The sequence below is a fragment of the Alligator mississippiensis genome, chromosome 2 (assembly GCF_030867095.1).
Source record: "Alligator mississippiensis isolate rAllMis1 chromosome 2, rAllMis1, whole genome shotgun sequence".
NCBI lineage: Eukaryota > Metazoa > Chordata > Crocodylia > Alligatoridae > Alligator > Alligator mississippiensis.
This window is the reverse complement of record NC_081825.1, coordinates 114616749-114639897: the sequence shown is the minus strand read 5'-3', so window position 1 is coordinate 114639897 and position 23149 is coordinate 114616749. Positions and strand designations below refer to the sequence as shown.

At 40.7% G+C, this 23149-nt stretch overlaps 2 protein-coding genes across 5 annotated transcripts in view; both read left to right on the top strand.

The window, feature by feature from the left end:
• Positions 1-8848, top strand: part of TRPC3 (transient receptor potential cation channel subfamily C member 3) — a 65508-nt gene extending 56660 nt beyond the window's left edge. For both annotated transcript variants that reach the window (XM_019494543.2, XM_019494538.2), the window contains 2 exons: positions 5787-5862; positions 7892-8848. In XM_019494543.2, the coding sequence (XP_019350088.1) occupies positions 5787-5862; positions 7892-8034 (219 nt within the window). In that variant the 3' untranslated portion in view covers positions 8035-8848. The remainder of the gene's footprint in view (positions 1-5786; positions 5863-7891) is intronic.
• Positions 8849-10430: 1582 nt separating this feature from the next.
• BBS7 (Bardet-Biedl syndrome 7) overlaps positions 10431-23149 on the top strand; it is a 46057-nt gene continuing 33338 nt past the window's right edge. The window contains exons 1-8 of one of the 3 annotated variants that reach the window (XM_014596226.3): positions 10431-10548; positions 13310-13375; positions 14086-14148; positions 15086-15261; positions 17800-17986; positions 18770-18842; positions 20892-21008; positions 22150-22280. In XM_014596226.3, the coding sequence (XP_014451712.1) occupies positions 10501-10548; positions 13310-13375; positions 14086-14148; positions 15086-15261; positions 17800-17986; positions 18770-18842; positions 20892-21008; positions 22150-22280 (861 nt within the window). In that variant the 5' untranslated portion in view covers positions 10431-10500. The remainder of the gene's footprint in view (positions 10549-13309; positions 13376-14085; positions 14149-15085; positions 15262-17799; positions 17987-18769; positions 18843-20891; positions 21009-22149; positions 22281-23149) is intronic. The other 2 variants (XM_014596225.3, XM_006263437.4) reach the window with 2 other exon arrangements.

Here is a 23149-nt window from a genome sequence, read left to right as displayed (position 1 = left end):
GCCACCCCCCCCATGCCCCTTCCCTCCCCTTCCACCACACCGGACTTAAGACCTGGAGGCAGCTGTATTGGAGATCAGATTGGTATTGGCCAATATACCTCCTCAAATATTGGCTATTGGTATCGGTCCCCAAAATCTCTATCGGTGCATCCCTAATCCAGTCCTTTCCTACTTACCCTTCCCTACAATCCCTGTTGTTATCCCTATCCATTCCTTTCAATTTATTCTTCCCCCAAGATCCTCTTATTTGTTCCTGTTAGTCTGTCTTGATTCTTTCCCCCCAGAATTAGAAATCTGTGTTTTCCCTGACAGTGTGTCATCACTGTGCAGGAAAGCACTACACACATTTTGCAGCACACCAAACATTATGAAGTGTGCTGGAAAGGCAAGTGTCAGGTCTTCTGGCAGAGGAGAGAGAGGGGGCAGAGGGAGAGCTGCAAGTTTCCCCTGCCCTAAACATAGATTCACCCTCTTTCCTGGCAGCAATGAGTCTTCTACTGCTAGTGGCAGCAAGGATGTAGTAGCAGTGCCTGCACCTGCACCACCACCACTAACACCAGTAACCAACAGCAGCATGAGATTCTCCACCCCAATTTCAGTTCCCAGCATGAGCCTTCCAGTGTCAGAGGAGAAGCTGGATCTGGAAGCAAAGGAGCTGAGGGCCATAGCGAAGGAAATTCTGAGGAAGGAGGGAGAATCTGAGTTTGTGCTCCACACCCCTCAGAGTTCCCTTAAAGGCAGGTCTCCTTCTCTGGAAGGCATTTTGGAGGAGGTTGTGGGGGCAGGTGGCTCAGCTCCTCCTCCTGTTGTACCTCTGTCTGGTGAGGAGGGGGATAAGGCAGGATCCCCACCGGCAACCCAGAAGCGGGTAGGTAGTGCAGTGGGGGATCTTTTTGAGGTGGCAGATGATCACAGATATAGTACCTGCCAGCATTGCTGAAGGCAGATCAGCCAGGGCAAGGATGTGAAACACTTTGCCACTACAGTAATGCTGCTGCATCTCAGGAGACAGCACCTCCTTGCCCTTGTTCCTCCTCAGCCTGGCACCAGTGAGAGCATGCCCAAAAAAAAGTCCCCCTCTCGCTCCAAAGCCCCCATCCCCAAGAAGCAGAGACAGGCCACCCTGGACCAGTAGGGGAAAGGCAGAGACAAAGGGGGTCACATTCTGAAGGTGAGCAAGGTCACCCAGAGAATTGGGGAGATGCTTGCTCTGGATGGCCAGCCCTTCTCCTTTGTTGACCGTCCAGGGTTAAGCTCAGTTCATGGCACTTGTGGCCCCATCATACCAAGTGCCTGCATGTACCACCTTTAGCAGGATTGTGGTGCCCTACTTGTATGAGGCATTCAGGGAGTACTTGAGGGAGGAGCTGCAGAAGGCAGGTCTGCAGGTAGCCTTGTACTTCATGTCTGACATCTGGAGCAGCCAGGGTGGAGATCGTGCCTACCTCTCCCTCACATGGCACTGATGCGATCAGGGGCATCAGTGGGCTCTTCTTCAAGTGGAGGTGATGGATGAGTCCCACACAGCAAGGGAGATCATGGTGGCCATGAACTGCATGGCTAGTTGGGTTGGATGAGCTCATCCATGGGTTCACCAACGGGGCCAATATGGTCAAGGTGGCACATGATGCCAACTTTGTCGGCATCTGCTGTGTGGTGCACAAGTTCCACCTTGTAGTCAGGGATGCCTTAGAGGGGAACAGGGATCCTGGTGACAGCGCTGTCACTACTAGCCAGTTTTATTTTGAAATGCAGGAAGGTGGCAGGCTACTTCAACCAGAGCATCAAGGCAGGCAAGATCTGAGGGACAAACAGGCAGAGCTGAGCATCCCACAGCACAAAATTATGCAGGATGTGGAGGCTCGGTGGAACTCCACGTACCTGATGCTCAAAAGGCTGGTTGAGCAACAGAAGGCTATCCATGAGATGGCCTTGGTCAGGGAGATTGGGATCAGCAGCCCCCTTAACAAAACAGAATGAGATACAGTCTCCTAGATCTTGGGAGTCCTCAAGCAGTTCCTTGAGACCACCCAGAGCCTCAGAGCCTCAGTGCTGATGATGCCCTCCTTAGCCAGGTGATCCCCATAGTGAAGGAGCTTGAGAATGAAATGGAGAAGTTCCAGGGGATTGATGTTCCTGGCTGGGACAAGCTGCTTTCACCAGAGGTGCAGGCACTGGTGAAGCGGCTGAAGGAGGGCATAAAAAAACGGTTGGATCCCTTGTGGTCCAGTACAGTCCACTTGCTGGCAGACATGTGCAACCTGAGGTTGAAGGGGAGCATCTGCAGCAGCAGAGCCTTCAATCACTGGACAGAGATGCTGGTGAACAGAGTCAGGGAGGCAGAAGGGCAGAGGGGGACATGGAAGAGGGGGGTCCACTTTCCCGTGCCAGCACTCCAACCACAAGCCAATCTCCCTATCAAGCCTCCTGCCCAGTAGATGGCACAAAGTAGTTTTTCACAGCAGTTTCAAGAGGGATGGAATAATGTAACTCGTAACTGGGGGAAGTGAAGGCAATGGGGGAACTTGTGGGGAAAAAGGGCCAGGCAGTGTGGAAAAATTTTAATTAACCTTGAGTAACTGGCTGATTGATTTTTTTGTGGCTTTTGCCCAGCTCCAGGTGAAAGACACAGCCCTTTCTGGGGAAGCCTGGAGGTCTGAGACAGTGGCAATGCATAGGGGTGCATGGGGCTACACGTTCACCCCCTGAGAGCTCCGGTGCACCCGCTAACTGTCCGCACTGCGGCTGCTTTGTGATCAGCTGTGAGGGACCCCCCCAGTCAGCGAGATTGTTTGCAGAACTCCCCACCCCCACCCCGGTCAGTGAGACTGGCTGTGGGGGGACCCCTGCGTGCCCCCCCAACTAAGGGTGGCACCAGTCACCCATGGTCTGAGATGGAGGTGGGGGGCTAGAATTGGGTTGGCAGGGGTCTGTGGAGGACTCCTCAGCTCCATGATACCAGCCTCATGCTTCATGCTCCTGGCTTCATGTTCCCACCACCACAAATCCCCTCCCAGCACTGGCAGGGCTCCACCTGCCCCCAGACAGTACTATCCTTGCCAGTAGGGCTCAGGAGATAGTTTATTGAGTGGGAGTAGGGGCAGGATTTGAGTATTGCATCCTGGGATGCTGGAAAACCCAAACTGTTTGCCTTATCTCGTGGGAGCAGACTGCTATTGCTACAATATCATCTGGGTACGATAAGCCAGAGATACTCCTCACTCGAAATGACATAACTGAGATGTTCACAGGGCACTTAGATGCATGTTCAAGCAGTTTAGCACATGTTAAGTGCCCCCAAGGAGTTGCAAAGTTGCTCTCTTTCAGGCAAGGATTATCTCCTAAGTGCTACAAGGTTTAATAGGTGACTATAGTGCAAAGATTTGCAAGTGTGGCAAGTGAATGTGTGACACCACCCTACTTGTAGTCACTACATGTTTGTTTTGAGCTCAAGAAGGGGAGGAGAGTTGGTTGATGGGATTTGAATAAGAAAGGGGATGGCCCAATTGATTATGAACAGGCAGGAGAGAAAAACTTTGCTACTCTTCCTTTTTAAATTGTGGCCCACGCTATGAAAACCATGCCGAAGATAACAATAGTGAATTAAACTAAAATATATACTGCAAAGGGACTGAATCTACAAGATGTAAAGGTGGGACTGTAAATCTAAGGGATGGTGCATTACAATTTTAAGTGAGATAAAACCATTTTTAATGATATATTATCTGACTTATTTGGATATAACTATTTTGTAAAAAGTTGTGTCTTGTACATACATTGAGCTAAAGAAACAAATCCTATAGGAAGATCCCAACACAATATAAATTCAGGCTCACCACCATCAACCACAGGGATCGACTCGTTTGTTTTAAGCAGTGGTCCTCATACATTAAATCCAAGAATATAGTTAAAATAAAGCAGTTCAACAGACTTTTCCCCAAATACAACTATTTTTGTTACTTTTGATTCATCTGACCTTCATGTTGACTTTTGGCTATTTTTTTTCTCTTGAAAAAAATTGCTTAGGGTAGGTTAGTGGCTATCAGAGTTCAATACTTTGTGGGATGCCTGATTCCAGTTCAGCCTCAGGATGCTTACTCCTTGGGCTGAATGTGCTGAAGTGAAGCTCTCATCCTTTGGGCAATGGTACATATTTAGGGGCAAAACCTGCTCCCATAATTAGTTGCAGAAGTCTTCATACACTGTAAAATATCATATTTCTGTTGCAGTGGGGAGCTGCCTGCCTATAGAAAGTTTGTAAGCACATCATCCATAAGACAGCATCAATACATGTGTATGTGATTATTTCATGTCCATCTTATGGATAAGCCAGTGCCCAGTAGATGGCACAAAGTAGTTTTTCACAGCAGTTTCAAGAGGGATGGAATAACGTAACTCGTAACTGGGGGAAGTGAAGGCAATGGCTGCAGAGCAGCAGCAGTGTTCTGTGCTCTGGGATTGGTGGTGTCCATTCCTGCTGACTTTGTACAAGGCATGCTACTTATTAGGCTCTGCACACAGGTCCATAATTAAAATATTAAGCAATAACAATAAGTACCAGGTGTTAATTACTGGCTGGAAGGAGCTGATGATAACAACCCCATCTAGCCATTAATCCCTGGGAAATGACCTGTGCGTAGGACATTATTGCTAAATCCTGCAGTTCTTTTCAAGCAACACTTGGCTCTTTTACCAAGTGCAGCTGATTGACCTATAAGGTGAAATAACTATATAAGCTTGTGTGGATATTGGGCAATATATTTTTCAGATAATTTTACAGGTATTATCTACAGCTAGTTCAAATTTATGAATCACCTCTCAACAGCCTATTCAGCATATAATGCATTTTGTCGTCTGATCAGTAAAGAGCAGCTTTACAGCCCTGAGGAAGGTTGCAAGTCCTCTAAATTGCAGGTTATGTGCAGTGACACAGTTATTGTGGCACAAAGTGGTAGTACGAGACCTTAATAAGTAAAGGATGGGGAAGGCAACTCATAAGGAATGTGTGAATGGAAAGGCTAGTTATGACTGCCAACATACAGAGTATGTGCTGTAGATAAGTTGAACAAGAGGTTAGTACCTTGTTTGCAATTTAATGGAAAATATTTTTATTTTGGAAGACTTGGGCATTTTGTGGTAAAAAAGCAATATTACCCTCTTTGCAAATTTTGCAAAATTTTAAGTGTTTTCCATTTTAAAAAATCAACACATTTTCAAATAAATATGGCTTTCCAGAAAAATCACAAGAACATTGGAAGTGTTACATGATTTAGGTATGAAAAATTTTTGTTGCATCTTTGAAACTGTTTGAAGCAACAATTTCCTGAAAATGTTTTCATAAGTTCTGCACATCTCCCATTAAGATGCTTCTTGGGCTGAGCTATAGATGAGAGGTAAGTGGATGAGGAAGGAATTATGCTGCATTAGTTTGTCTCAGAGGTGCAACTGGCTGCTTGAGCCCCCTGGGCAGTAGCCAGGCATGGGGCAGTGTCAGTGACTGCACTGCCGGGGATGTGACAGTGGCAGCAGTAGTGGAAGAGGCTGGACTGGCAGTGTAGCTCCACTCTTTTTGTACCTCTCCCTTCCCCCACCTAGGGTTGGCAGTGTACCTGGGCCTGGTGCCCTTCCCCTCCTCCCCCAACACTTCATTATACTACTGCTTGTCCCACCAAAAGCAAAGATAGTGTTGACCTCTTGGCTTTTACAGGCTTGCTGAAGAATTTTAGTGAATAGGATGAAGTTTGTCTAAATGCTTAACTGATTATATAATGATTTTTATCCAACAGCAAATCATGAAAAGACTTATAAAACGTTATGTTTTGAAAGCACAAGTGGACAAAGAAAATGATGAAGTAAATGAAGGTGAGAGACATTGTAAACAACACTTTCTGATACTGTTATGGAGAACCATACTATTATTTATTTTACTAGGTGCACTTAGCACAAATATGAAGTGAGAGATAGTATTTGCTACACAGCATATATAGTGTCAGTGGACAAGATGGATAAAGATGGGAAGAAAGGAAGTATTATTGTCCCCATTGGGACAATACGGGAACTGAAAAGGTTAAGTAATTTGCCCAAAGTCATGCAGGAAGTCTGTGATGGAGCAAAGAAATGGACTCAGCTCTTTTGGTCTAATACTTCAGCCATAAGACCACCTTTTCTCTCCATTTCATCTCAGCTGAACAGGTGGTATTGTATCATGTGTATGATTTGTTTCCTCTCCTCCATAAAACCATGCTGAAATCACATTCAGCTCTAAAGTTCCATGTCTCTGATAGAACGACGTCAAACTAGCTATGTGGTATGCTGAGAAGAGAGAAGCTGTGGTCACAGTTCATCTGTAGTCCAGAGTTCTCTGCAAAATGATCAGACAGATCTTTAAGTATCTTAAATCTTAAACAATTGAAGAGCTGCTCTCCTATTAGGCTTGAAAATAAATTGCTACTATATACCATCTATAATATTTTTTAATCGACAGGAATTTCAGTATGTTTGAGAACCAGTAAAATACTGATGAAGGATAAAGATAAAATATTTGAAAACATTTAAGCCCCAAATTCTAGCAGTAATTAAACAGACAACTCTTGGTGTGTCCTGTCATTGAACTAATAAGTCCCACAGGTGCTGACCGGCTAGAAGTTGCAAAGAGTTGTACAAAAATAACAAACACAGTGTATAGTTCAAGTGGGCATTTTTAACCAGATGCCTATATGTCAGTAGTTGTATCAAGAAAACTAAAGGTATAATCTCATTTTGGTATTTTTTGGAATTTGGTATGTACATACAGACATATCTTCTGCAAAGCAGGAGAGATGTGACAAAAGGATAGTGCTTTGTCACCAAAATTCTTGAGAAAGCACAAATCTTCTGGAACGATTTGCTTGATCATGTATCTGCCTATGGAGTTTAGATCAAGTATTCAGAACCCTGAACCAAGTCAGGAGACCTACTTGTGGTCTCAGCTTTTTCACTGATTCTCCTTGAGTGACCCTGGGCAACTTGTCTGAGCTAAAACTTCCAATTCTTCAGATATAATATAGAGATAATATACATTGTGCCATATTTACCTCATATATTGTGAAGTTTAATTCTGGGTTTTGAAGCATGTGAGATGTAAAGCACTGAGTATGTTATGAATAGAAAACCATCTATAATTGCTAAGTATTATGATTCTTGCAAGTATAGGAATCTGGGGAGTCCACTTAATTTTAAAGTAAACCATATAACAGAACAGCATAGGTCTTATTTTATACCCTACACAACACACATCAAACAGTTTCCTGTTGGGTAGCACATAAGAATGATCAGAATTCATGGCTGGGAGAAGAATGAACCCAAGAAAGATTCCATCCTTGAACTGAGTGCTCTTCAATAAATGAGTGTTGTTGTTGATGATTAATCTAGACACTTTTTGATCATGAAGGTTTCAATTGAAGTGCTGTGTCAGTACTTTGGCAAATTGTAGCAACAATTTAAAAATACTGAATTTTTCTGTTTCTAAGGATGTGTGTGTTATTGAAGAGGACAGTCTCAAGAGATGTGAGTTGCAAGTGTGGCCAGCTCTGCCACACTTTTTCTGTGAGACCTTAGCAAGTCATGCCTTGCTGCTTCTTTCTAAAATGGGGATACTAATACTTACCAGCCTCTCAGCAGTGTTGCTATGATTATTCGTTAACATTTGCAAAACACTTTGAGACGCTAACATGCTCTTTGTACGTACAAAGTACAGTGTCACTATGTTTCACTGAATTATTGAAATTCCAGTGTACTTACGGGCGTCTGGGTAAAAATAGTTCTGAAACATGCATTGCTTTGACAACAAAATTTCATGTAGTGAGTGTTTGATAAACAATGCTTAAAATATTCCCTTCATTAATTGATATAGGTGAACTAAAGGAAATCAAACAAGATATCTCCAGTCTTCGCTATGAACTTTTGGAGGACAAGTCCCAAGCAACAGAAGAACTTGCAATCCTAATACATAAACTCAGTGAGAAACTAAACCCCAATATGTTGAGATGTGAATGATTCTAGAAATGATCCTTGGCTTCAACTACAGCACAACTGTTTATTGGCAATAATATTTCTGAGTATCTTATACTTGAAAAATATATTGTAGATTTTTAGCACTAAATAACTTTATGTAGAGCTTCTTTGAAATTTAACCTTAGGAAATTTTATTAATTTACCACACAAAAATACTCTGTTCATTTTAAATGTACTGAAATGTAAGAACTCTCATGACATTGTTTGCATTTATTCAGCAGGAGAGTACAAATGTATCTGAAGAATTATTTCATTGCTGTATTTCAACAGTTTTATGAACAAACTTTGAAAATTATTTGCACTTTACAATTTGCAAAAACAAAACAAAGAAACATAAATAAAATCTACAGAATGCACTGCATAGTACGCTATTCCCTGAAACAACTGGTATGAGCAAGATATACTATACAAGGAATAACCAGGTGGGCCATGGTAAAGGATTGCTCAAATGTCTTTTATCAATGCTAAGAGTTATAGTTGAAGAATAGGCACTTGAAAGTTTAAAAATAGATATCAAAGTCTGAATATAATTTTAACAACACTGTTTAACATACAAATACTGTAGTTTGTTTCATAATATGGCAGACTGTTTGCTTTCAATGCTGGGGCCTAGAGATCCTTTTTTTAAACAAAGCAACTTTTGAATGTAATGTGAACTGTCAAAAGCTACACTTTCATGTGGTAGAGATGATTTTTTTAAATTCAGATTCTATGCAGAGCTGGTATTTTGTTACACTGTTCTAAATGATGCCTCTGATGCTTACTTGTTAAATAAAAAAATTCATATTTAAATGACTCCTTACCTGGTCCCAATAGTCCAGAACCAGATTTTGGACTGCATGGTAAAACTGTACAGCAGTCAAATATAGGCAGCACTTGTGGTGTCTACAATTAAGGTTACCTGATGTTTCCTATTATAGGACTATTTTTATCAATGAACTTTGCCAGACTTGAACTGCTCGATATTTCCACGCAAGCCAGACATTTTATAATATAAAATTATAATAGATAATAGTTATTTTTGCCTAATGGAAACTTACATATACACACACGTGATGCTGGGCAGATATTTATATATTATTTAAGTATATTATGATATTATTATTAATTAAATAATACTATATACATAGATACATACAAAAAGTTCCTACATGATGCTGGGTAAATTTTTTTTTTTTTATTTTATTTTTTTTTACATGTGTTCCTCATCTTCAGTGGGAGTGGATAACATTAAATGTCTTGGATCTGATTTTCAGAAATGCTGAACATACAATGAAAGCCCTGTTCTGAACACATAAGCCACTGAAAAAATACCTGAAAAATACCAAGGCCCCTCAAACCTAGCATTCAAACTTCATGGGCCCGTTTCACAAGATTCTTGCTAGGCCTTTCATCCCCACCCACAAAAAAGATTCAATACTGCCTCACAGAGGCCATGAGAAGCTAAGAGAATGATTGGGAGAAACCTCAAGACACTATAATGATGACGAGCTCCGTATGAAACCCCCCAGATGGAACTTAATAAGGCAGCAATCCTGGGCACGGATGAGGTTTACTACAGTAAATAAAATGTGGCACCATGGAAATTAAATTAAATCCTGAATTAGCTGCTTACACCGTGCAGTGAATGAGGTGGTGGAGAGGGGCGGGGGGTGCTAAGCTGAGGTTCTCATGCAAACTCATCAGGGAGCGTATTAAAGATGCATTTCCCGACTCGCCCTTGACTTTGCAACCTCCCTTTGCAGCACTGTCTCCATGCAGCGCAGCACGTGGCTGCGGGCCCTCCGCTGTGGGCACAGGTCTCAAGTCACAAAGCCCGCCCTTCCTCTCTCGTTTCTTTCTTTCTTTCTTTCTTTCTTTCTTTCTTTCTTTCTTTCTTTCTTTCCTTCCCTCCCTTTCTTTCTAACCCAGCAGTTTCACCGATGTCAACAGTCACAACGCCCTTTCCTTTTCTCTGTCCGTCTGCCTAACCCGGTGGCTCTCGACCTTGCCAGGCTCCGGGAACCCTTGCGAGATTCAGGGCGCCGCTCAGAAGACGCAGCTCCGAGCTGCCCCCGGCTGGTGGAGAAGAGAAACACCCGGTAGCAGCAGCCCGGCCCCGGCCCCGCCGCACGCACACGCCCCGCGCGGTTCCTCGCGGGGAATCAAGTGACAGGCCGCCCAGCTGGGAAAACCCACAGCACTCCATACAGCGGGCGTGACGCTTTAACCAATCCCACAGCACGTTTCATACTTGCCCCCTCGCCCTGCCCAATGCAAGGCACGTTTGGAGCGATGCTTTATCCAATCCCGCAGCACGTTGCATGCCCGCCCCCCCCTCTCCCTGCCCAATCCGAGGCCGGTTTAAGGTCCCCTCCCCGTCTTTCGTCGTGTTTCCATGGTAACTAGCGCCACCACCTCCGGGCCTGAGCTGAGGGGCCCGGGGAAGCCTCCGCCGCCGCCGTCGCCATGGAGCTGGGCCTGGCCCTGGCTCTGGCCCGCGTGGATTACGTGCAGGTGACCCACGAAACCAGCCCCCGCCCCGCGCTGCCCGGCGGGGCAGAGCTCTTCGCTGCTGCGTCCGGCGCGGGTTGGAGGGTTTTTGACTGGGCGATGCCAGCGCTCTTGCTGGGGCCCAGGCTGGAGGGTCCTGGCTACAGGGTCGGGCTCCTCTGCTGAGGTCCGACTGACAGGCTGCCAGATTTGTGGCCAGGGAGGAGTTTGAATGCCATGGCCGGATCGGTTCGGGCTGTGGGGGGTTTTGCCTCCCTCCGTAGCTGGGGCCCGGGCGGGATCTCCTGAGCCTACGTTGACAGTGTTTCGTAGGAGCAGGCGTTTGGCTGCTGTGGCACCTCGGCTCTGGCAGGGTGTTGGGGCTGCGTGGTGTTGGCAGGGTTTCCTGTAGGCTTGTGCAGAGTTTAGATCGTGGTTTATTAGGGGATGGGTTGGAGAGGGATGGTCCTTCCTTAGGCAGGGGAAGGAGGTCTCTTCCAGCCCGACTTCTCCCGGACACCATGATTTGATTTTTCTTATGCTGCCACTTGCTTTATAGGATCAGCAGTCAACTTGGCAGCAGTGATAGCATCATTAACCACCCCTTGCCTGCTCACAGCTTCTCCTTCCCCATCCAGAATAGCAGAAGTTGGAGTTACAGTCCCTGGAGGGACCTTGTTCAGTTTGTACTTGCTGGATCTATTGTTTTAGGCCGTCTGCATCGTCATAGGATTATTGCAAAGTAGGATCTGGAAGGGGGCTGTGGACCAGCAGGGTTGGGGTGGGCTGTGGCTTGGGAGTGAGGAGCAACAGCATGGACAAGGGCAGGGCACTGGCATATCAGCCCTTTGTGCTGCTGCTGGGCATGGGGGTGAGCCCCATGAGGTGCAGCAACACTTGAGCTTGCAGCTGGGCGGGGTGGGTAGTGCAGTGGGACTCTTCCTCTTTGCTTGGCACTGGGGAGGCTGTGCCTGGAGTCCGGTGTCCAGTTTTGGGCCCCTGCTACAGAAAGGATGTGGTCAAGCTGGGCAATGAAAATGGTTCTGAGCCTGGAACACATGACTTGTGAAGAGAGACTGAGGGAACTGGCATTATTTAGTCTGGAGAAGAGAAGACTGAGAGGGGCCTTAATAGCAGCTTTCAACTGCCTGAAGTGGGGTTTGAAAGAGGATGGAGCTAGACTGTTCTCAATGGTGGCAGATCACAGAACAAGGAGCAGCGGTCTCGAGTTGCAGCAAGGGACGTTTAGGTTAGATATTAGGAAGAACTTTCTCACTAGGAGGGTAGTAAAACACTAGAACAGGGCTGGGATGGCTGAGAGTCAGGAGTGAGGGGCACTGGCAGGGCCAGGAAGCTATGGGCTGGGAGTGAGAGGCAACAGTTTGGTCAGGGCACTGGCATATCAGGGTTGCTCAGCACCACAAATTTGCAGGAGTTACAGATACAACTGAACCTGTGTCCTGGTGAGCAAAGGGGGCAGGCAGAGCTCTGATTTTCAATGGTACAAAAACCAAAATCGAACACCAAAATAAATGGGTACTTGTAATTTATTTTATTATAACGATTGAGGCACTGTTAGGCTTCTAAATTGCTTTAAAATTGTAACTATATCAATAAAACACTGTGTTCAACTGATATGTGTATATAGATATATAGATAAAAATGAAATGCCACTTTTATATATATAAATGCCATATATATATGAAACATCACTTTTATTTATAGATATAGGTATAAGTGGCGTTTCATTTTATCTCAGAAAAAATGTGGATTTTCATTTTTTAATCAGAGAATTTGTTTTTGGTTTTTAAATTGGAGAATTTGTGATTTTTAAACAGAGAAAACCAGGATCGCAGCTCATTAATAACCATCTTTTAATGATTTGATTCTTTCAAGTATTAAATCTGTTTATGCTTGTTTATTTATCAACTTCAAAAAGTTGTCAATGGGACAGGAATTCACATGTCTAAGGCTGCTTGAAGATGTTTAAAAAATAAAAAAGTGGCATTTTACTTTAAACTTGGCATGCTCCTGCACTGAGCCCAGCATGTGCCGGGAAGAGAGAGTGCGTTAGCTGGACCTGGCTCACCCAACCTCTGTATAGGTTGTGTACACTTTAGTGGGGCTTTTGGGCATTTTTATCTAGTAGTTGATTGAATCAGTTTTAGCTAAAAGTGCCAAAAACACCCAATCTATAACAACACTGCAGAGCCAGGTTAGAGTAACGTGCTGCTGCTTCTGGTAAAGTGTGCTTTTGTTTTGTTTTTTTAAGGTCTGGAAGCAGACTAAAACAGTTGCCAAAACTGGTAATTAGATTTGTTCAGCAAATGCAAAGCAATGCAGCTTTCAAGTAGTTGACCAGTCTACTATGACAAGTCTTTCTGTATCAGAATTATGGCACATCTTTTCTGTTGTGCAAGCAGTCTTGAATTTGTGGATAAATGTGTGTGCCACATATCTGGAAATAGTCTCCAGAGCTGTTAAAAAGGCTGGTACTTTTACAAACACCAATACATGAAAAATGTAGAATAAAAAGGATGGAGAAAGTACAGAGGTTAAAGGTGTACAGTGTTTAAAGGTGACATTTAAATATATCTGTGAGTTCTATGTCGTAGAATATTAGGGTTCAGCGTTCAGGTAGTCCCAGCTCACCTGTTGTATAACTCTGGTTAAATAGAATATTCTCCACAATGTATATAACAAGAAAATGTTATCCCTAAGACTTTTTTTTTTGAAGTGTAGAAATTGGAATGTTTTCCATAATGTGGTGATTTTTTTCAAATAGGTGGGAGTGACATCTCAGAAGACAATGAGGCTCCTGCCAGCATCAGGACGTAGGGCAACACAGAAGGTAGTGATTTTCTAGAAGTGAAGAGTTTGTTGTTTCTAAATTGTTCGTTTTGTTTTTTCTTACAGATTAATGTTATCAATGCAGTACAGATTATCTTTTGACCTCTACTTGGGAAATTGAACACATTTTCTCCCAGTTCATGCTGTTTAAAGATTTGCTGATACCCTTGTTTGTTTGGTGGGCTTTTTGGGCTGTTGTTTGTTTGATGTTATTAGCTAAGAACCATTATGGAACATGAGAGCTTTTAACAAAATGTTCTTGTAACTACAGGTTTATGATTTCTTTGTGGAAAGAGAATATTGGAACAGGCAAACTCTGGAGAAGCAATGATGTATTTTCTTTCGTAAATTTTTGGTAACAAAGAAATAATACCGTCAAACACAGGAAAACCTTTTTTTTCCCCCAAAATGCTTTTGAACGTTTCTGTTGAGTGATAGCTGGACTTCAATCAACAATTTTGAAAAAAAAATATTATTAACTTATGGTAGTAAAATAATTGTTAAATATTAGATTCCTGAATTATAGGACTGTATTAGTCTTTATAAAGTGCCCTGTCATGCCTTATTAACATCACTTAGTGTGGTGTTTGGTAATGGTTACTTTCTGTGCTACAGATCCACATAACTAATATAAAGAAAATTCTTCCTTTTAAAAATATCTATAGGAGGAATGCAAAAATAATTAAGCTACTTACACGTTATATTTTTAAGGTTGTTATTGGAGATCATGATGGCGTAATTACATGTTTTGGCATCAAAAAAGGAGAAGCTATGGTAAGTTCAGCTATTTATGTAGTTAATGTGATTGTTTGTGGTATGTAGGTTTTTTTTAATCCATTCCCAATCAGGAGGCACTACTTCACTGTCAGGGCGGCTAGGAGCTGGAAGCAACTTCCAAGGAAAGTGATGCTTGCCCCTACCCTGGGGGTCTTCAAAAGGAGGCTAGATAGCCACCTAGCTGGGGTCATTTGACCCCAGCATCCTTTCCTACCCATGGCAGGGGGTGGACTAGATGATTGGTTAGGTCCCTTCCGACCCTACCAGCTATGAAACTATGAATAGTGTACATAATAGCAATTAAAAGCCAGCTGGGGTTGAGGAGAGGAGAAAGGTAATGAAGATACATTAAGATACAAAGCTGAACATCCTATGTTAGTGGTTTTATCCCAGAATATACATTGTGACTTAAAGTGACATTTAATATTTAAGTGACTTGTGTAAGCTAATTACATTTCAGAAGCCTTAGACTTGTGGACAGATGTCCAGCTTACTTAAACAACTATAATGACATGTATCTTGGTTGACCTTCTGGCTAATTGAAAAGAATTCTATGACCATGGAAAGAAAGATTTCTCATTACTAGAGGTCATTCCCCTGGAATAAGAACGTAGTATTTTAGTGGGGTACTATTAGGAAGCTTGCACTGCTGCTGATTGTACTGCACATATTATATGGATAAATAGTAGTTAACTCTCATATCTTCTTTATGTAACCTTTTCAGAAAATAAAGTTAACTTATTAAAGACTGATATCTTATTTGATATTACAGAGACATGAGATTAATAATAAGATTTAACTAGGTGCATGTTATGGAAATCACTGGAATGATGCTTAGTGTCCTGAAGTGGATTTGGTGTCTTCTGAATTAAAAGAAGATTGTAAGTGCAATATTTAGATACTTAAATGTCACTTTCCTTATTGACTTTCATAGCCAGTGTTCAAGACATTACCAGGGCAGAGGATCACAAGGTTGGAGCTGGGAGGAGCTCTTAATACACCGCAGGAGAAAATTTTTCTGGCTGCAGGATCAGAGGTTAGAGGTTTCACAAAGAGAGGGAAGCAGTTCCTTTCGTTTGAAACTAACCTCACGGAAAACATCAAAGCTATGTATGTGCAGTACTTTTTTGTTAAAAAAAACATATATATATAAGTAGTTTGTTAGACAGTCCTTTCATAGTTGCCATTACCTATCATAGGGCTGTCTAGCTGGTAGCCCACAGGCCGCATGGGGCCTCATGGGTGAGGGACTAACGTGGCCCATGGGTTCCTGTCTGGCCATTGCTCCCTTTATTGCTTTTGATGCAGTGGTGGCTGGGGTCTCTAAGCTCCCCCACTTCCCTCCCCCACCTCCCTGGCTTCCACTTCCTGCTCCCAATCTTGGAGGTGGAGCAGCACAGTGGGATAGGGCTGGAGTGCCTGTGGCAGAGGGGGAAGCTGCCCGCATGGCATGGCACTCAGTGGGGGACCTGGCTGCCTGTACTGTGCATGCAACGGGAGAGAGCTGGGCTACTCATGCTGGGCAAGTGGCAAGGGCAAGAGTCAGGTTGTCTGTACTGCATGCGGCAGTAGAAGGGAGAGCTGCCTGCACAGTTCACTCAGCCAGGAGTGAGGTGAGGCTGTGCACAGTGGAGGTGGGGGCACTGCCCATGTGGTGTGTGGACCACTAGTCTGGGGCCTATGTGGCATGTGGCTCCCAGAAGCCAAGAAATTGGATGGCTCTGACCTAACACATTGATTTGCTGGTAGGTAAATCAAAGTGGCCATTTAGATTAAGTGTATCTTGTTAAGTCCTGTATATTGTTATATTCAGTAAATTATTTTTGCATTTTTTTCACCATATATTGGTATCCATTCTTTTTTTCTCCCAATTAAAGTGTCATTTTATCTTTCCTTCTGAAGTCAAATAGGTAGCATCTCCACAGAACTTTTGGACAGAATTCTAAAAGATTTTGGCCTTTAAAGGTGTCAGTAATGAGTACAGGTGTGAATCCTTTTCCAAACAGTTGTTAGGTATTAGTTGAATTGACTTAAGAAATCATAGTGATCGGTGTAAGAGGATGTGCACAACAATATCCAAAGGGGTCGCAGACCAATTAAAAAAAACCTGAGTTTTTGAATATTTTTTTTCTTCGAAGTATGGTAAAGGATGGCCATTTCAGGGAAGGAAAAAGGGTTTTAAAAGCAGTTACTATTAAAGTGTTAATTTTTAACATACTCATTCATCTTTGTAGCATGGGGATCCAGTCCAAATTCCACAAACAGCATTATTGGGCCAGATAATAGGGCTTCACATATCTTTGACATCTCTGGTGTAAAATGATCTTTTGATTAATTTAGCTATTTTCTTTTCTGTAAATTCTCCTCCCTTTAAACATGTTTAAATGGTGTTCAGGTATAATTTAACTATAAGTCTAGAAGAGGGCCAACTTTGAAAACTTTTAATCAAGAGAAAGTAGCAATTCAAGATGTGAATAGAATGGAAAATTGGAGTTTCTCTAATGTATGAAAGTTGATAGAAATGTTCTGTTTATGTGCAAATGAAAATTAGATGAGTTCCAAGTAAGAGCCACAAGGTGGCAGTAAGTAAAGAATTGAGCAACTTTATTATTCAGACAGTTCTAGTCTGCAGATTAAAAAACTGGAATTCATGAAGCCTTCAGGCATATAGGCTGCTTACAGGCGTTACAAAAAACAAAACAAAACAAAAAACCTGCGCTTTACCAAAAGAAGCAGCACATTACTTCAGCCCAGTTCTGCCACTTCTGTATAGATCAGGCACTTCAGGGGGGGCTTTTTGGCACTTTTAGCTAAAGCCGATTCAATCAGCTGTTAAAAAAAACTACCAAAAAGACCCCACTAAAGCACTCAATGTATACAGATGTTGGGTGACCCGGGTCCCACTAAGGCACTGCCTCTTCTGGGTGTGTTCTGGGCTCGGTGCAGGGGCATGCCAAGTTTAAAGCACCGCTTTTTTTTTTAACATCTGCAAACAGCCATAGTTGCTACATTCCTGCAGCTGTTTGTTTTGACATTAGGGCACCAAACTATATTTGTATTGGGCCATCAGATCAGGGCTGCTGCAGGCCTCAAGCTGGCTCCACTGTGGCTGGCATAGGGACTTCTGTTCAATTTAGTCTAATGTACCTTCAGTAAATCTACTGTCCTTTTTAAAAAAATAATTAATTTTAAAAAGCCTTTTTAAAAAAATAATTAATTAAAAAAAGCCTTTAGTGCTTCTGTTAAGTCCAGCATGGAGATAACTTCTGATTTTTCCCCCCGATACTGCTCTAAAATGCTCCAGGGAAAGCTTGTCTGAACTAAGTTTTAATCAAAAGAATGAAGAAAATAATTTTGGTTTTGTCTTTAATGCAATTTTCTGCAAGGTGTTTATTAGTCTCTTAAAGGAGTTACTAGCAAACACATGCAGAGACAGATGGTAAACATAAGAACACAGAGAAATCATGGTTTTATAGCTTGTTGAAAATAAGTCTCAGCCTTTAAACAGGCTAGTTGCTTATTTTTGCTTACTGAGGTTCTGAATATGCAAACCATATGCGCATGTGTCATTTTGCACTTTCTATATAATGGGGCCCAAGAGAATATTACAGAAAACGTTGACAAAATACTTTTTTTTCTTTTTCTCAGGCATATATCAGGAGCAGACCTTTTTCTTTGTGCAAGCTATATCTATAACCATTACTGTGACTGCAAGGACCAGCACTACTACCTATCAGGCGATAAAATCAATGATATTCTCTGTCTTCCAGTAGAAAAACTCAATTGCATAACACCAATATTGGCCTGTCAGGATAGAGTCCTTCGAGTTTTACAGGTTAAAAACACTTTCTTGTTGTTATTATAAGTATTAATACCACAAAACCTTATTCTCCCTAGTGATTACAAGAACCCTTGTGAATATCTGGGTCATTAAAATGACCATCACTATAAATATTCTGCTGTGCATCTTGTAATAAAATAGATTTCTTCTATTTCCATTAAATCTGCTGAGCAGAAAAGAGAGTACTGTTTTTTATGGGAATTATAGTCTTTGTAGACCTTACTGAAGAAAGGAGTAGTGAACTTTCACTTTAAATATATATGATTTATATTTGCTCAGACCCTGAGTGTACATTTTCCCATATAGTTAACTTCAAGCATTTGAGTAGGCCCATTAGTTTCAAAAGGTCTGTTCACATGAATAAAAATTTAACCTGTATTTTCAGGTTCAGAGCTTGAGCCTGTTTCTTTTAATACATATTCAGATCGAATATCTATAGACATGAGTAGCCAGGTAGTAACATTATTTATTGAATGACATTCTTTACATATTATGGTTGCATGAATTTTCCGATTATGTTACCAGAAAAATGAGTAAAAAAACACTAACGATATAATTTAAACCATGTATTTACTACTCCCTTTTTAGTAAGTTCTATTCTCCACTTATACAAATCTTATTCTTTGGCAGTTTTGAAAGGTTCCCCACACAAACTTACAGTATTTTCATACTTGAAGTGTAACCATATATGTAACACAGCATATACTTATCTATGATCAAAAGTGCTTATTAGAAATAAAGTTATATTTTTAAAAAGTAATTTATTTCTGTCTTTAGGGGTCTGATTTGTTGTATGAAGTAGAAGTTCCTGGACCACCAAGTGTTCTTGCCTTAAACAATGGAAATGGTGGTAAGTATGTCTTTTAATGTACATTTCATGAAATCGTTCATGAAATCTATCCGTGAATAGTTGTTTCAAATAAAATTACAGAAAATTATGTAAGTTTTGATAGGAATGTGACTACGTTATATCAGAGCATTTCTAATTAGTACAGGATGTGGATAGCCAAGGTTTTGTACAAAAATGTAGAAATTATTAAACATCTGTCAGGCACCAACTTCCATATAGTTCTGTGACATGATAAATGCTTCATATGCCAAAAAGTAAAAAGATGTATATTTTTATCATTATTTGGTCATCTGTTGTTTATTTTGCTGTTCAGTTTAATAAACAAAACAAAGGAAAAATCTGTAAAAAGTAAAGTTCTGGTCAAACAACTTCAGGCAAAGGCAAATTTAGAAATCCTTTGTTAGAGCTCCATTATGTACAAGCTTTCTTTTTCATGCAGATCTTAATTATCGCTAGAGATACTGGGATACAGCATTTTTCCCCTTTAGGCAATAGTAAGATTTAAAGTTGAAAGATGTACCCAGAAGTATATAGCAGTCTCATATGCATTATTTGGTGATACCTATAGAAATATGGGTTGTTAATTTCTTCCACATACATTTTTCTTTTTCTAGTCCTGGTGCTCAGTTATACCACAGCCACTTTACACCAGTCTGGCAATGTTAAAGCGGATCGTAAAGTGAATGGAAATTTCATTTACATTCACTCTAAGGCCACTTTATAGTGAAATATGAAGAGAGATTACCATGCAAATAAGAATCAGGGCCTCATGTTTTTGGGTGGTCTTGGAATTCATTTCTTGAAGCATTTTTTTGTTTGTTTGTTTTCTGTCACACTATATTTGTTTTTTGAAACACTATATTTTAGTAAAGCCTGAAACTGTTCTTCAGAGACATCTGCAAGCAGGACATGAAGGTTTTTGGAATCGACCCAAATCTTTGGGAGGCCTTAGCAGGAGACGAAACAAAGTGGCGCTCCCTTCTCAATCATGTAGTCCAACATCATGACGAGAAATGGTCACTTGAATTACAACCAAAATGTGACCAAAGGAAACAGCCTATCAGTACAGGAGCCCCTAACACTACATATACGTGTTACCACTGTGGCAGGACCCTTAAGTCTAACATCCATCTCTACAGCTACAAGAGAAAATACACCACCAGTCAGTAGAATAGCTGCAATATCCACCATCACTTGCTGATGAACGAATGCCATAATATTTCAACAAAATGCTGTTTCATTAGCTGTCATTTGGTGGATTAGAGGGTTGAGGACTTCTGTTAAACTGGCTATATGAAGGGAGGATCAAAACTAGTTTAAATTTTGTAAATTAAAAAAAATGTCTACTCAGTACTTTTGCTGCTGCTTCCAACTGAATTGAGCACTGTTGGTCAAAAGTAAATTAAGGCCATACATTCGACCTCATATTCAAGTGTGTGGTATATGTAGCTTTTTTGTCTAGTTGGACCATTTGAAAGCAGCATTGTGATTGGGAGGGAAATCAATGGTTTCCCTTTCATATCCCCTTTCAGCAGAAGCTGAATTTTGCAGTCTGATCCAGTGAGATGAAGTAGTGTTTCTAATTTATTTATTTGTTTTGTTTGGGTTTTTTTACCCTTTGTACAGACATAGCTAATTTTAAGGGTGGAGGGGATTTCTTTTGATAGTCCTTTCAGAATCTGTGAAAGCTCTACTTAAACATTAATTTTATTATATGTTCCTGTCTCGCTCTTTTTATACAAATGACTACTGAAGTTTGGTTAGTGATGTATGTACAGAAGAACATCAGACTTAAACAAATCAGAAACAGCAGTAGTTATGAACCTGTTTTCTAAGAGTCCTGTTCTGATTACTAGGGGTATTTTTTGTTTTACTTTGAAGTTTGATACCTTTACAAAATATTCAGATTCACAAAATTCAGAGTTTATATTCTGAGGGAGAACATTAAAGCAAATATTTGAAAGTGCTTAAAACTGTTCTGAGTGGTTTGTTCAATACCTGATAAAGAAACATAATGTACTGGTTCAAATTTTTAATTGGTGTTCTTAGGTGATTCTGGAGAAGAAGTTTTGTTTGGAACATCTGATGGCAAACTTGGTCTTATTCAGTTTTCTCGTTCATCTCCAGTTCATAAATGGGAAATCAGGAATGACAAGAAGAGAGGAGGTACGTGTCACAGTAATCACTTCACATATTTGGCATTTCACTATAACTAAGGTTTATGAAATAATCAGTAAATCTCATTACACTTATAGGCATTTTGAAGAGATATAAACTTTGCTGGTATAGTAGGGTAACATGAGTGAATTTCAGTTTTGTGCTCTTGAGCTGCTTCTAAAGAAGCTTAGTTATTATTTTTGTCTTCCTTTTCTTCTCTTGGTTACCTGGTGCAGGTTATTTTCAGTTCTTTAATGTATTTCTGTTATTAAATATTGTACGGTGATTTTCATGAAAATAAACGTTATATATATAAAATGTTTATCTCTAATAATAGTGGCTCTACTTAATGCTAACACAAATCATATTTTTCAGAAGGAGCAGTGATATGAATTCTTCTCGAAGCAGAGATTATTGCTGTCTCTGTAATATATTTGTTATTGATTTTTACATTGTCTATAATTTCAATCTGAGAACGGAACAAAGCTCTTTTTTAAACTGTATGCTGCTGTTTTTTAAATGGCCAGAAAATCTGCTTTATAGTATGTTTATTTCCTTTTAGGCTTAGAATTCTTACAGAACTCTTCACCAGTTGTATCTTTGGAATAAGGAAAGACAAGAAACAGAATCTTGATCTCATCTAGTCACCTCATTGCAACCTAATCTTACACTTTGTCTTGTAAAATGTATCTTTATATAACTTCGTACTGTGGCTTCGTTTTTTCACATCTTACTAGGGACTGCAGCTGGCAACATCTGAGATGCTTCAGAGAGACCTGAATGTCAGGATTGGTTTTGGTTCTTTTTAGTAATTTTATATTAAATGCCTTTTTTTATTCTTCTCTTGTCTGCACTGTCTTTATGTGCTCAGTACATTGCAGTTTCTTATAAACAAAGGAGAAAGCATGTCACCTTTTATAAAAGCCAGAAATGGCATTAGTAAAACCTTAGCTAACCTTGGCTAACCAGGAATTCTGTCAATGTAAGCTAAGCCATTAAAGCACCATGTGTGTGGGGTTCCCCCCATGGACCAATATTTTTTTTGCTCCCTACTCCCAAGGTCCCAAATCATTAATTGAAATAAAACTGATAAAGAATGAATAGTTAGCTGTTTGATCTTCAGAGGATGTCCTATTTTCTGTTGTCTTAGGTATCTTGTGTATAGATACCTTTGACATTGTAGGAGACGGAGTTAAAGAATTACTTATCGGCCGAGATGATGGTATGTTAGAAGTATATAATTTTGACAGTACAAATGATCCTGTCCTTCGCTACGATCATGTAAGTTCATTACAGGACATTGTCCTTTTCTTACAATGTAAAATACATCCTTTGCTTTAAATTAGAAAAGAAATAATTTATAGTTTAGTTTCTTCTTTTTATTTATAACTATAAATTAGTTGTACATAGTTGATGCATATTTGCACCAGATACTGCTTTCACGTTATCTTTCAGTCTTTGAAAATGAGTAAATATCCATTTGGTCTACATGGGATAATTATGTTCTTATGTGCTTTGTTAAATCTGTACTTCATTTTAATTTTAGACGTGCTTAAAGTAGCAGTAACAAATAAGGTGAAGGTTTTACAAAATCTGAAGTTACTGCAAAAGCCTTTCACTTTATATTGTAAAATGTGATGCATTTCTGTGTGATTGAAAACAGTAGTATACTATTATAACAGAACCAGAAAGCATAATTGGCCATTCTCTTTCAAAATTGATTGAAATGCTAAAAGTATATTTTTGAAAATGTTTTCCCTTTTTTATAGTTTAAGAAGGCGTTGCTAATTTTAGTTAAAAAAATAACCCAAGTATTGAAAATCCACGAAGTTCCTGCCTAATTAAATTAATGAACCCTTACATTGAGTACTACTTGGATATAGCTACATTTGTTCTAATTATTAAAATGGTGGATTTAATTAATAATTACAACTTCTGCCTTCCAACACATTCTGCTAATTACTGTTTGATGAATAGATTGTTTGGGAAAAAAGCAGTTACCAATACCTTTTCCAAATTACAGTAAGGAGTCAGCAACCTATGGCACACAGGCCACATCTTGGCCACAGCCATTATATCCAGCCAGTGGAGTTGGGGTGAATGGGGAGCTTCAGTGTCATTTCAGTGGTGGGGTGGGGAAAGGAAGCTTT